Source organism: Alternaria arbusti, assembly GCF_024043155.1.
Source record: "Alternaria arbusti strain BMP 1465 chromosome Unknown scaffold_2, whole genome shotgun sequence".
Classification (NCBI taxonomy): Eukaryota; Fungi; Ascomycota; class Dothideomycetes; order Pleosporales; family Pleosporaceae; genus Alternaria; species Alternaria arbusti.
The window spans coordinates 1,676,768-1,689,839 of record NW_026249942.1 but is presented as its reverse complement, the minus strand read 5'-3'; the positions used below and the strand labels follow the sequence as shown (position 1 = coordinate 1,689,839).

Genomic DNA, 13,072 nt, shown 5'->3' with positions numbered 1-13,072 from the left:
CCCAAGCTTACCTCTCTGCTGGTGTTGGACAATGCTGCACAAACCGGTGAACGCCTTAGCCGCTAAATGTACTCGCGTACAGCTTCATTAGCAGCATGGTACATTTCTAGTCTCTACACAGCAACGAATGGGATGATTATTTTTTTTCGTTCAACAATCTATCAAGTTCGTAGACACATAAATTGAGAGGTTGACATGTCTTTCCATAGAATTTGTCCTTGGCCATAAATTCATGGCCTATTGAATGACTCTCTTGCGTTGCTTCCGCCAGAGCTTTGCCTGTCCCTCGGGAATCAGTCCTTCTTTCCCATGATCTTCCTCAGTTCAGCGTCGTTCTCGGACCTCTCTACTGGCGCTTTCTGGTTCTCCTCGACCTTCTGCTGTTTCTTCTTACGAATGTCTCCCATAAGAGCTTCGCTGAATGTCCCTCTATCATCGTCCAGCCTGTCCATCTGACCATGCCGCCTCATGCTCTCCTTGTGCCAACTGATTTGCCCGCCGTCTGCCTCGCGATGTTTCTTCGCGTTGAGCTTCGCCGCGCGTATCGACGTCCGGGCATATACGAAGAGGAGGCCAGCCATGGTGAGGGCGGCTAAAGGTGCCATGACGGTCTGGAACGTGTTAGACGACGGGGCGAGCTACAAATCTGGAAAGAAGCCTCTTACACGGCCATTGATGATGCCTCCGCCTCGTGAAAGACGCGCTCGCGCATTGGCCGACGTCGGCTTGGAGGTTTCGCTCATGCCATCGGCCGCCTTCGGCATGGAAAGCCTGCCACCCATGACGAGGGTGGTTGAGTTACGTGAAAGTGGGTGTGAAGGCTTTCAGTTAAGAGTGCGACACTCGGCAATGTCGCAAGGTCCGTGGTGGGGATGGTCTGATCTCTTTGGGTGACTGTCGACGCTTCAGGATTCAGGATTCAGGATCCGAGAAAGTTTGAACCACTCTCATAGGTTGGCATGGTTTCCTACCAACATCTGTCGAGCTTCAATTGACTTGACCGACCTGAAGTTGCGTGGAGTCGTGTGTCGCAGGTGGGCTGGCCTGGAAGCGATGATCGAAGTAGCTATCGGAAGCGGTTTAGCGCATGCGCCTCCGGGATGTCCGCACGCGTAAGGCCGAGGTCGCGTCATCGCCGGCTGCTCCCATAATCGCAAAATCTTAAATCGCAGCATTACCAAGCGACACACGTCGGTCGCTGAGATAGCATTGCGTGATAGTTGCAGGCATTGTCTTATTCGTCCCCGGTCTGGAACTTCTAGCCTGCACAGAAAGCAGCCATACCGCATACCTAGGTACCGCACCTGCGTGGTTGGATTACTTAAGTCGTCCAATCCAGCCTCTGAATGCAGTAGTAGCTTTGGAATCTATTTATTCTGACGTACTCCATAAGTATCCGCCTTCGGCCGCGCTGCATCTTTAATGCAAAGAACAGCTACATTTAGACTGCGAGCTCTCTCGACGAGTCTCCGTACCATTACCCCTCCATCTCCAGGACAAACTTCTCTCCTCCGAACGCACTTCCGCCCTTCACAAACCGCAGTGGCATCCGCACGCTTATCAAACCTCTCGTCTCACTTCTCCACCTCAAGCATCACCATGTCGTCGCAACCCAAGGAGTGCGATTACCTGGTAATCGGAATTGGCAGCGGGGGTATCGCCTCTGGACGACGAGCTGCCAAACACGGCGCAAAAGTCATCGCGATCGAATCTTCACGATACGGAGGTACCTGCGTAAACGTCGGCTGTGTGCCGAAGAAGGTTACTTGGAACGCAGCAGCGATTGCCGAGACCTTCAAGGATGCGCCCGCATACGGTTTCAAGGTTGGCGGGGTACCAGAGTTCGACTGGCCATACTTTAAGAAGAAGCGAGACGACTACGTCAAGCGACTGAACGGCATCTACGAGAACAACCTGAACAAGGACGAGATTGAGCACTTCAGAGGGCGCGCGAAGTTTGTGGCCAAGGACGAAGTCGAGGTCGCGCTTCATGATGGAGGCTCCCAGCGCATCAAGGCGAAGCATATCCTCATCGCGACCGGTGGACGACCGAAGCTACCCGATATCCCTGGCAAGGAACTCTGCATTAGCAGTGACGGCTTCTTCGATCTCGAGAAGCAGCCCAAGAGCATCGCAACGAGTGGCGCTGGATACATCGGTGTCGAGATGACTGGCATGCTTCACGCACTCGGCTCGAAAACACACTTCTTCATCCGCGGCGACAAGCTCCTCCGAACCTTCGACCCCATGATCCAAGATACCGTAACTCAAGAGTACGAGCGTCAGGGCATCAACCTCTACAAGGGTACACAGATTACAAAGGTTGAGGATATTGGCAACGGCATGAAGCGCGTCACCTACCAGAACAACGAGACAAAAAATGAGTCGACCGTTGAGGTCGAAGAAGTTCTCTTCGCAACTGGACGTGACCCCGAAATTGAAGATCTTAAGATCAAGGACTTCGGCATCAAGCTCAACGACAAGAACCACATCGTGACCGACGAGTACCAAAACACCTCTATCCCCAACATCTACGCCATCGGTGACGTATGTGATCGCGGTTTCGAACTCACCCCCGTCGCCATCGCCGCTGGAAGACGCCTCTCCGACCGCCTGTTCAACAACCAGCCCAAGGCACACCTCGAATACGAGAACATTCCCTCTGTCGTCTTTGCCCACCCAGAGATCGGCTCTATCGGTCTAACGGAGCCCGAGGCCCGCGAGAAGTACGGCGACAAGATCAAAATCTACAAGACCGAATTCAAGGCCATGTACTTCGCTATGATGGACCCCGATGAGAAGCAGCCCACAGCTTACAAGATCATCTGCGCGGGCGAAAACGAGAAGGTCGTCGGTCTGCATATCTTGGGACAGGGAAGCAGCGAGATCCTGCAAGGGTTCGGTGTGGCGATCAGGATGGGTGCCACGAAGAAGGACTTTGACAACTGTGTGGTAAGTAATCACCCAACCTTCCATCCCCGTTTCGTCGTGCATCCGTGCATGCATAAGCGGCAATGCATCGGCTGTCGACTGCTGCAGCTGCCACGTTTGCGGGGGAAAGGAACGGCATTGTGCAATCGGCGTTTGAGGACATGGATGCTAACATGTGCTTCTCCCGCAGGCTATCCACCCCGTGTCGGCCGAAGAACTCGTCACCATGACTTAGACCGGTTGGCGTCTTGCATAGTCGTCCGACGCATGATACTGTATAGATTAGAGGGGATAGCCTATACTGGCAAAGATCAGAGGAGTCGAAAGAATCATCTAGCTAATTGCACACTCGCACTCATAACGCATTGTCCCCCGAACCTGCTTCGCATGACAAACTTGTATCTCACCACTGTGCCACACCGATGCAGTACAATACGACGAATCAAAAACCACACCCACACCTCCTCGGAGTTCAATACCAACATGCACCAGACCTTCTGACCCCTCTGACATGAGTCCCTGCAGCCCCAAGACCTTGGAGAGAGCTTGTTCCCCCGCCATCACAGGTCCTACCCGTCATCAACTACCAAAGGGTCCTATCGTCAAACCGAAACTAATGCACGCGCGATACGCTATACGTGAATCCGGGGTCTTAGCGAGCGACCGTGCAAAAAGGCTCTACTGCACGCCGATGGCACATTGTAGCCGGTGGCTTTTGCAACGGGCAAATTGGCCAAACGCCCGTTGCACGGTGAGCATGCAGGGTGAGGATTGACTCGAGCAGCTTCTCGTCTCGTGGTGTGTGTGTACAAGGGCGATTGCTACGTGTACAGTACACGTGCGCGTGCCTGAGTCTTGCTCATACGTGAGCAAGGCAAAGAGGGTCGACGTTCGTAGCGTGATTTTACCCGAAGCGTGGCATGGAGATGGATGATCATAGTCGATCTTCATATCGATTTTGCGACCCTGGTAGGTGGACGATACGCTTCATATTAACGTGTGGTATAGGTCAGGCCATCGCTTTCTAGAGTTGTTCTAGTCAGCGGCGTTCCTGGGTGTCGGGTGCGATACATGCTTAGACGTATAACTACTACGTACACCTCATCCATCACACCTCAACGTCGCAATCTACAACGACAAGGGTTGTAATGTAATCAATTTGAAACAGCGACTAGCTACTTAGGTGAGTAGTTGGCAGACTGACAGCTTTCGTTGCGTGGCTGGCGCTCGTCACAGTCGCTAGCGATTGCAGTTTAGCCCCTGCCCACAGCTGCAACATCGGCGTACCTAATGTACCGCGATACCACCGAGCTGCCGTAAGCTCTCGCTCAGCCAGTTCTCTGTCACAGCTTCACCAGAAACACGCAGGCCGCTAGAGCAGAGTTCGGTTAAGGCCTTATAGACCTGCTTTAAGCTCTCGTAGCTTGGAGAGCAAGTCTTTTTGACGTTTTACAATCGTTTGCACAATCCGTAATAGTAGCGGATTTCTGTACTTTTCCGTCTACTAGGTATATGTAAGCTGAATGACGTGCCTATACAAAGCCAAGAAGGGTATTCTCCCTCACTTAACAAATTTGTATCTAAGTACTCGGCCCTACAATGTCCGCGAGGTTCCGAGCCAAGTGAGAAAGAGGTGACCTATCTATATATCTCAAGCTCTAGTCCATCTAGAATTACCTCAGTATCCTCACCCAATATCTACCAACGCAAAACATACCAACAGATTTCGTTCACCTCAATAATCATTCCTAAGATGCTTCGACAGTTCTTCAGTTTTCTACTTGTAACTGCCATTACGGCTGCAACGGTTAATGCCGGGTGCTGTACTTTCGTAGGGAGTAATGGATGCGCAGATACTCCTAGTCAGGCCAATTGTCAACAGGCTGGCGGGATATGGAGGGATTCTGCTTGCACTTCTCAATGCTAAACGTGAGTAGCCCAGCATTTGCTTGAATTCAAGATCTAACAGACTTTATAGGCGACCTTCAAGCAAGCTGAGCAAGTCACCCTGAAGTTGGTTTACGACATGCCAGTCTCATGCAGTCTAAACAGACGCGACGCAATCGAAAGGACAACCAGAACCGGGAGCCGATGACCATTTAAGTTCCATCACGCCCAGTATTAACGACAAGGGGGCTTCCTGCGGGATTATATAGTTACAGTACTCACAATGGAATCTGAAACTCCCTATAGCCCACCCATTTCATCCTCGCTCAATCTATTTCTATACATTTGTTAGCATTTCGATGTGTAGAAAGTATCTTGTATCGTGTTGTGTATTGAAACAACTCAATCTCGCAGCTCACCAAGTAGCCTACCATAGCGGAGATTCGAACAAGATCCCATTCGAATCCGTATCGGCAGGTTTAAGTAAAAGCCACCTCCCATAGTTGTTCGGTAGGTTCTTGATATCCTTTCGTACAAGGTCTATAGGTGTCTATCCAAATCATGGCTCATTTGTTGTCCCACACACTCCCACATACCTCTGAGTGATACTACTGCCGATACTGATGTCGACTAGTCTTGCCTGCGCCGTTCCACCCCTGTTCTCAGGTTGGCGTAAAGGATGTTGCAGCTGTGAGCAGGGGTGAAACTGCAATCGCTAGCGACTGGATCATGCGAGTTTGCCAAATCTCATCACAAGCTCATTTCCCACTTCATTTGCCGCTCAGCCCTGGCACCTGCACTGACAGCAAAGGACCAACGGGTCCTCCCCGCCTTCGCTTGGAGCTTTTCGCGGGGTGGCTTCCTATCCATCATCTAGCATGCTGTCCGAATCTTCACCGTGCATTACCACCGGCACCATCGGACCCACATTTGCAACCTATCGCAACTAAGCTACTAGCTAGCCAGCACACCTTCTTCACACGAAATGACTTGTGACAGGAAATGAACTTTGCTGACGTTCCAACAATATCATCATTCTCGTTCGTTAATGGACCCTGCAGTAGATGCCGCAATGCTGTAAAGCGGAGAATCTCGGTTCCACCACTTAGAGTTTTGCCAGCAACCTGGTTCCTAGCAGCTGTCTCCTGTGGCGCGAACGCCTTTCCGCCCATGTGAGTGGCAGTTTGTGCCTTCCAGAACGTGGTTCGGCGGTGACGACGATTCATCGCACCTAAACGTTATTTTTTGTCGGTAGGCACATTAGGCACCGGAAGCGCGTTCTCCGCGTTAACGTCACGAAGGATTCGATGCTCCCCGGATTCGCACTCTACAAGCGCACACACTTTTGCAAGCCACGGTGTGGAGACATTTGCTGTGCTGTAGTGCGGCGGAGAGGAAGGCCAAAACGGCTATGACCTGCATAGCACAGACACCTCGTGCCTGCGTTGAGCGTCCAGAATCATGCTACGGACTCACCGCTCCGTGTCAATCAGTGTTCTAGACAGCTAGAAAGGAGGTGGTGTGTTTTGATCTGATGCTATTCATGACCATCTCACCCAAGCAAGGCAGGTCCCTGGGGTACGAGTGTTTGGAGATCCCCCATGACAGCGCCGAACCCCGGGTTACTCGTATGCGAGATACACCGCTAATGCGCATCGAACCGGGGTATGCTTAGCGTCAACGCGAACACCAAGCCGTCACCCTGCACGTTGACTCGATATGGCCTGCTTCCGCACTCTAGCGGCTGAGCTGCCGATAAAGGCACCGAGGCCGCTCTCCGTCATGACACACAGCACTCAATACGGGCCTCCACTTCGACGCCGACACTAGGGTTCTGGTGTGGGCGTCTAAGGAAACCAACGGTACCTTGTCCGCAAGGTGGTGGTACTCGTTTGACGATTGTCTGATCCATGTGGAGCTGACGGCACTTACTGCTATCGATTGCTCTTCTGAGAGCACCTGCTCAATTGTTATTGATGATATTATACATTTTTACATATGGCGGCCGTGACATTCGTTTTCCGTAGATCCTAGGCTGTGAAGCTAGCCTTCCTGTATTCCGACTCCTTCTGTTTTGCGCCGCGCTGGTTTTGATTGCAAGACCCCGGACCGGACCAAGCCGGTCGATGATGAGCCGTAAACGATAGCTCTCGAAGCTACTACAAAATGTACTGTGAAATGAAGACACAACCAAATTTAAACCCTTGTGATGATCGTGGCACGGTCGTTCCGCGGTTCCGCTGTGATATTGCGGGAGTTCATACTTCGCCGCCTTGATTTCGGCGCAAGCGGCAGTAAGCTCAGGTGCTCTGTCCGCTCAAGAAAAAGTCCAGCTCGCTTGGACCGCCCCTGCTGACTTCGTTCTCGGCAAGTTGTTCCAGCAAGCTGAGGAAAGGGTCCTTGCTGTCAGGGTCTGTGTGCACCGATGTGCCCGATGTGCTCCCTGCGCCGGGGGTCGGGTGCTGCTCGTACGGCGTCGGCATGCTCAGCATAGGGTCGAAATGAATTGCATGGTTGTTATCCTGGTTTTGGTGGAGGTTCGCTGCACGCGACACCGGTGATGGCGCCAGACTCGCAAACTGCGGCAATGGAGAAAACGAGAAGTTCGGCGAGAATGGAAGAGTAAGTCCGCCACCGTTAGCATTCGGTGGATTCAGGGAGTTGTTTGGCAATGGTGGGGTGTAAGGTCGTGCACCGGAGTCATTAGGATGTGTTCTAGAGTCTCCCGGGCTTGGGTTCGAGTTTGACTCCGAGGTACCAGCATCCGACGGTCGGTGAGTATGGACAGTTGGAGGATGAGTGGCTGATGTGGGTGTTGGGGGGATAGCTTGTGGTTGGGCTTGGGGTTTCGAGGATGAAGTCGTGGCTCTCCTTCTCTTGTTCGGGTGTGCGTTGGAGTATTGTGGTTGTTGTGAGGGTGCGGAATGCTTTTGGTAGCCCTGAGCGTTCCCGATGACGCCGCTGGTCATGTACATGTTGTTTCGTTGTTCGATGTTAAAAGTGGCAAGGCTACTAGATTATTAGCGTTATGAACATGTAGGGAAAGGCCTGGCTCTCTACCCTTCTTGAATGGATTCGACCGCAATATCCATAAACGTAATGTGCGCTCCGTCGAAGACCTGGCCCGGATATCTGTCGAAGAAATCCTCAAGTTGGAAGACTGGCGCATAGCGCATGGGATTGCTCGCCAACGACTGGACTAGCTCTGTGTGACATCCGTAGATGGTCTGCAGCGTGTCGCGCTGGTGCTGGGCCCCAGCCCAAACGAATCGAAGCTCGGATAGCTGCTGCATCTCTCGAGACAGAAACTCTGCACTGACAGAGAAAACCTCTCCTTCTCTTCCTGGGTAATGTGCTCCATGTACATGAATGGTGCCAGCCGTGCATATACAATAGCCGACAAAAGCTGGCCAATCTATAATGGAAGAGGCCCTTCCTATCTCGGCGAGTTCGGCAATTGCGTTGGCATGAAGAAAGCATAAGTTGGTCGCTTCTATTTGCCAGGGTTGGTGCTGCGAGGTCCCGGACAGCTCAGCCAGGTCCACAGGGAGGAAAGGCCGGTAGATGAGGCAATGTATGAGATGGTAGATCAACTTGCTGAGAACAAGTATGGTGCTGTCGGGTTGGCCAAAGAGCGCTTCGATAGAGGTGAACGTGTCCTGCGTCTCCGATGCCCATATGTCGAGTTCTTGGCGGATTTTGGATAGGTTGGATAATGAGTGCCAAGGGAAATGTGAATCGCCTTTAACACCACCCGCTGCAAGGTAGCGGTTTGTTATACCCAGGATGCGAGCTATGCCAATGAGCATACCCATGCTTCCTTGTCCACCTTTTCCAGTGCCGCCCATGAACTGCAAATTGCATCCGTTTGGAAAGTAGTCTCCGTCTATTAGCATTGCGCCAGAGTGCAGCTGCCAGCTCGGTAATCGTAGCACAATCGATTCATCCGCAATTAACGAGGGTCGCTTAGAGCCGGTTGCAGCGAAGCGGTCCATGAGGTAACATGACCAGAAGAGCCGGCGTCGTCCTTCGCGTTCGGCGGGTGTGACCTTGATGCCGGTCGGTAGTTCGCGATGCAGATCGAGCGCAAAGGCCATGCTGATGGCAGAATCTTGAGAACGGAGTTAGTCTTGCACAAAGTGTGGATAGTAGTGACTTCGTACTTAGCAGCATGAAGGTCTTCTTGCCCTTGCCCAGCTGGAAGCTTGCTTGCGAGAGGAGCATGAGCGTCTGCAAGGTTTCGATAGAGGGCTCATCTATCTCGAGTTCCAGCCGAGCGCGACGGGCATACTCTTGCCCGATGCGCACTGCAGAGCTGTATCCTCCGAAGTGGGGTGCATATCTGGGGTACATATATTAATTGTGATCAAGAATACTCAGGGATGGGCGAATCGTACCTGGCACTCACGGCGTAAATAGCATAGGCTAAGTGGCCGGGAAGCTGATTGGCCTGCAGTCGCTGTCTCGTGGTCGACTCGTCCAGGATGTAGTAGGGCTTTCCATGGATTCTGGCGAAATAGGTGTCTAGAAGTAGGTCAGGAGCCAGGGTCGGGGACTGTATACTAGATGCTGTTAGCAATGTGCAGGGGCGAGCACGGGAGGCTGCTAGTAGGTACCTTGGCTCGATGGGCGACATCAACTGGTTTGCATGGTTGGTGCCACTCGCGCGACGGGGCGAGGACGCATGCGGCGATTGTGAGGATGCGAGATCTTTTCGTTTGACGTCGGCTGAGGTGGTGTTGTCCTGGGAGGTGGGGTCGGACTCGGTTGGGTCATCGCTCTTGCCTTCGGAAACCAAGCGCTTTTCCAGGCCGTCGACACGTTTCAAGAGGGCCTCGAGAACGTCGGTCTTGGGGCCTCTCTTCTTGGGAACAGCGTCTGGAAGTGGCTGTCAGTCCATGTTTGGATGCACGCGCGTAGTGTTGCGGGTGGAGCATACCGTATATACACGGGCAGTTGAACACTTGACAGGCTTCACAGGTCGGGCGTGTGCGATTGCACTTGATCTTGAATTTGGGTTAGCACGTGGCCATGACGAAAAAAAGCAGACAGGCACTACCTTTCGCTTTCGACAGCTTTTGCAGTTCATGGCCTCGCGGGGCTCGTTGGAGACGCGGCGGGCGGGTAGTCGGTCGATGCCAATCTGCGGCCTTGCCATTGCGGCCAGTGACTGGGAAACTTCGGTGGACATGGCGACGCTACAGGGCGGTGGACCAGAAGCATTCTCTGGCTGCAAGTGGTCTTGATGATAGCGAACTGGACGGTAGGAAGAAGAAAGCACGCCCCAGCACGGCGTGAGATGTAGGTTCAAATTAAGGCCTATGGCAGTGGAGACAGGCAGGGGGTGCGCGGACGGCGAGGCTTGCTCTGGCGGGAGTGCGCGCCCACTCGGATGCGACTCAGCGTGTGCAGTGACTAGGAAGAGGTAGTGATGGAACCGCTGGGGAGCTTTGGACGCGTGACGACGATCTCGGGGTATCTAGCCATGCGCGGTAGAGCAGCCCATGCAGACGAGCGAGGCTTGGAACCGTTGGGCCGAGTCGAGTAGCAAAAACACGGCCATCATGAGGCCACTGGGGTAAGAGGCTAGCCGCACGTCAGGAAATCGCCCATCGCATGCCGTCCCAGACGGCGCACCGTGCCTCGGTTCTCAGCCATGCAGCTACTGGCAATTTGGCACGTAGATTGCGCCCGTCGCACGCACCCAGCTCGTCTCGGCGTAGCTGCAGCCTGTAGCGCCGGACTGCACCAATGTGTTCTAGAAAATCTGGGGTATCGCCCGCCGCCCAATCACGTGCCCCGCCCTAGTGCTAGCTGCTGCCCCGTCCCCGGTTACAGCTTCCACGAGGGCCCCGTCCACCACCCGCCATCCCTGGCTGCCACGGCTGCCTCGCTGCTGTCACGCCGCATGTGAAGACGTATCAATCATCAAATGTACATTGCGAATTGCTAATTGCTGATTTAAAAATGCCCCCTTCCGGACGCCAGACGCACAAAGTCATAACACACGTTCTGCCCCACGAGCTTCCGGATCGTTTCAACCGTCGTCCACGCTGAGACGTCCGCAATGCCATACGCTGTCCATCCCGCCGACGTCGCGATTGCCAACGGGTCGGCCTTTCGGGGCCCGCTGGCCAAGTCGACGAACACCTTGCCTGCAGCCTTCGTTCCTGTGCACCCATGTCCGTTGGGGCTTCCATTCCTTCCGCCAACCCTGTAGTGCTTCAGCAGGGGCACCACCAGTAGCGACTTCTCAGCAGGCAGAGCCGAGATGATAACGAATGGCTGCTGCAGGCGCTTCACATCCTCTACCGATCGTACCGGTGACACGTCAGTAGATAAGGGCCCGTGGGACTTGAACCCTATGGTATATATAGGCCCGATCCCTAGATTTTTCAGTGCGAATATCGACGCCGACGCATCAGCCTCGTTACTGGCGAGCAGCAATGCTGCCTGTCCACTGTACGCCGATGGGACAAAGTCGCGAGTCAGTGTCGCACGTATACCCTTCCACCGTGTGTTGTCTCCTATGAAGGAGGCGTTGCCGGTCCCGGGGGGCACTAACACTGTATCAACTTGTCCGATGGCCCGAGCAGCATTCGAAAGGGAAGGCAGGTACGGCGCCGAGGCTGCCAATGGCGGGTTGATGTAGGCACCGCCAAAGTTGTTGCGTCGGAGGATGTGCTCGATCGAAGCCTTCGGGGCTCTTTCTGCAAAACCGAATGAATGTGGCAGACTAAGCTCGTTGAAACACTTCTCAAAGAACATGGCTTGCGACGTTGATCGAAAACTGCCGATGCCGTAGATGTCCTGCTTAGGCATCTGGCCCATTGTGTGGAGCGCTGCGTTAATTTCGGCTGCGCTTAGTTGGCCAGGTGCCGCAATCATGGGTAACAGTGGATGAGTAATCGGGGTGAATATTTTGTTCAGCGTCCTTGATAGCTGGCCCATGGGGCCCATATTGAGGCCAGAGAAGGGAGGATGAGGATACTTGGCTTGAATAGTCGATCGGAAATATTCCAGCTCGTAGTTCTCCTGCATCGAATTGACCAGTGCGTACATCTTGACAATGTCCCCATACACCGCTCCCATCTCGAACAGGCGCTGTGTTTCAGGCGAGGTCCACTTGAAGCTGCCCGAAAAGTCGTGGAACGCCGAGATGATCTTGGTGCACGCCTTGTTCTCGGCCAGCTTCCTCCTAATCTCCTCTGGCAGCCACAATTCCACATCAATGTATTCGCAACCCCATTGTATCGCGCGCGCAAGGTATCGGTAGAACAGGGAGGGGTCGTCCATGGGGAACCGGCCATTTTCCTTGGTGCACCTCGTAGTGAAGATGATTGGCAGCTCCGTGCGTTGACGCAGCACCATGACTTGCTCGCCGACATACTTCAAGCTGGGTATCTTGCTGACCGTTCCATCTGGTAGGGGCTCCTCCAGCAGGTCGACTCGGATCTCGATGGCGTCCGCGCCGACCGACAGAATGTCAAGATTGGGAAGTGCAGCGTGCACATCGGGGAACGTCGTCGATATCAGCGTCGTGCGCGCCTTCTTGGTGAGGTCACGGTGGGGCCCGATCTGGCCCAGGACAAAAGAGAGGTATCGCGACACGTCGCGACGGAAAAAGGGCGCGCGCGTGTAGAGGTATTCGTAGTCGCATCGGTCGGTGATGCTCTCGTCCAGTTCATGACCGCCGTCCACTCGATGTGTGTTAATCAACAGCCTAGAGCGGTCCCAAGCGTCCAGTTGCGTTTTGGCCAGCCCGCTGCTTAGCCCGTAAACCGTCTCCCGTGGTCCTGCCAGCGCTTCGTCCATGGATGTCGCCGACTCCCATTTCTGGCCCAGGACATCCGCAAAGATGCCTACAATGTCCTCCTCGCCTTCATTATGCAGGATCAGCAGCGCCGGCCGGGCGCCGTTCGGGATCTCCTGCACGTCTATGACCGCGCCTTCCTTGAGACGGGAGGTGGTCACGCTCCCGGTTTGCACCATGGTGGCCATGGGTGAGTAGAGTTGTGCGCTGTTCTGCTTAGTAGTGTTAACCGTACGTGTTGAAGCCGTTGATGCGATGCTGGATCTCGGCGAGAATGCGACGGGCGGTATACAACTGGCGGACTCCGGCAACCGTCGCTACCATTTCCGAAACGTCGAAAAGTATGAGGCGGTGGTGGGGGCTGTGTCTGGAGAAATACAGACGTCTCAGACTGAGCGCTGTAGATTCATCCGTGGGGTGGTGGGATGCAGGACCAGGTCT

At 53.9% G+C, this 13,072-nt stretch overlaps 4 protein-coding genes across 4 annotated transcripts; 1 reads left to right on the top strand and 3 right to left on the bottom strand.

Annotated features, from left to right (window-relative positions):
* Window positions 1-293: 293 nt before the first annotated feature.
* J4E86_002158 (uncharacterized protein) lies at window positions 294-782 on the bottom strand (the record flags this gene model as incomplete). The annotated part of the gene is made up of 2 exons (XM_051442721.1): window positions 294-611; window positions 666-782. 2 exons carry the CDS (start codon window positions 780-782, stop codon window positions 294-296), a joined length of 435 nt encoding a protein of 144 aa, XP_051306309.1.
* An 817-nt stretch (window positions 783-1,599) lies between these two features.
* J4E86_002157 (uncharacterized protein) lies at window positions 1,600-3,166 on the top strand (the record flags this gene model as incomplete). The annotated part of the gene is made up of 2 exons (XM_051442720.1): window positions 1,600-2,952; window positions 3,122-3,166. The coding sequence occupies 2 exons, from the start codon at window positions 1,600-1,602 to the stop codon at window positions 3,164-3,166; spliced, it is 1,398 nt and encodes a 465-aa protein (XP_051306308.1).
* Window positions 3,167-7,118: 3,952 nt separating this feature from the next.
* Window positions 7,119-10,009, bottom strand: J4E86_002156 (uncharacterized protein; the record flags this gene model as incomplete). Its single annotated transcript, XM_051442719.1, has 7 exons — window positions 7,119-7,827; window positions 7,879-8,929; window positions 8,982-9,160; window positions 9,216-9,380; window positions 9,435-9,696; window positions 9,758-9,824; window positions 9,878-10,009. The coding sequence occupies 7 exons, from the start codon at window positions 10,007-10,009 to the stop codon at window positions 7,119-7,121; spliced, it is 2,565 nt and encodes an 854-aa protein (XP_051306307.1).
* Window positions 10,010-10,779: 770 nt separating this feature from the next.
* J4E86_002155 (uncharacterized protein) lies at window positions 10,780-12,810 on the bottom strand (the record flags this gene model as incomplete). The annotated part of the gene is made up of 1 exon (XM_051442718.1): window positions 10,780-12,810. One exon carries the CDS (start codon window positions 12,808-12,810, stop codon window positions 10,780-10,782), a length of 2,031 nt encoding a protein of 676 aa, XP_051306306.1.
* Between the last annotated feature and the right edge of the window lie 262 nt (window positions 12,811-13,072).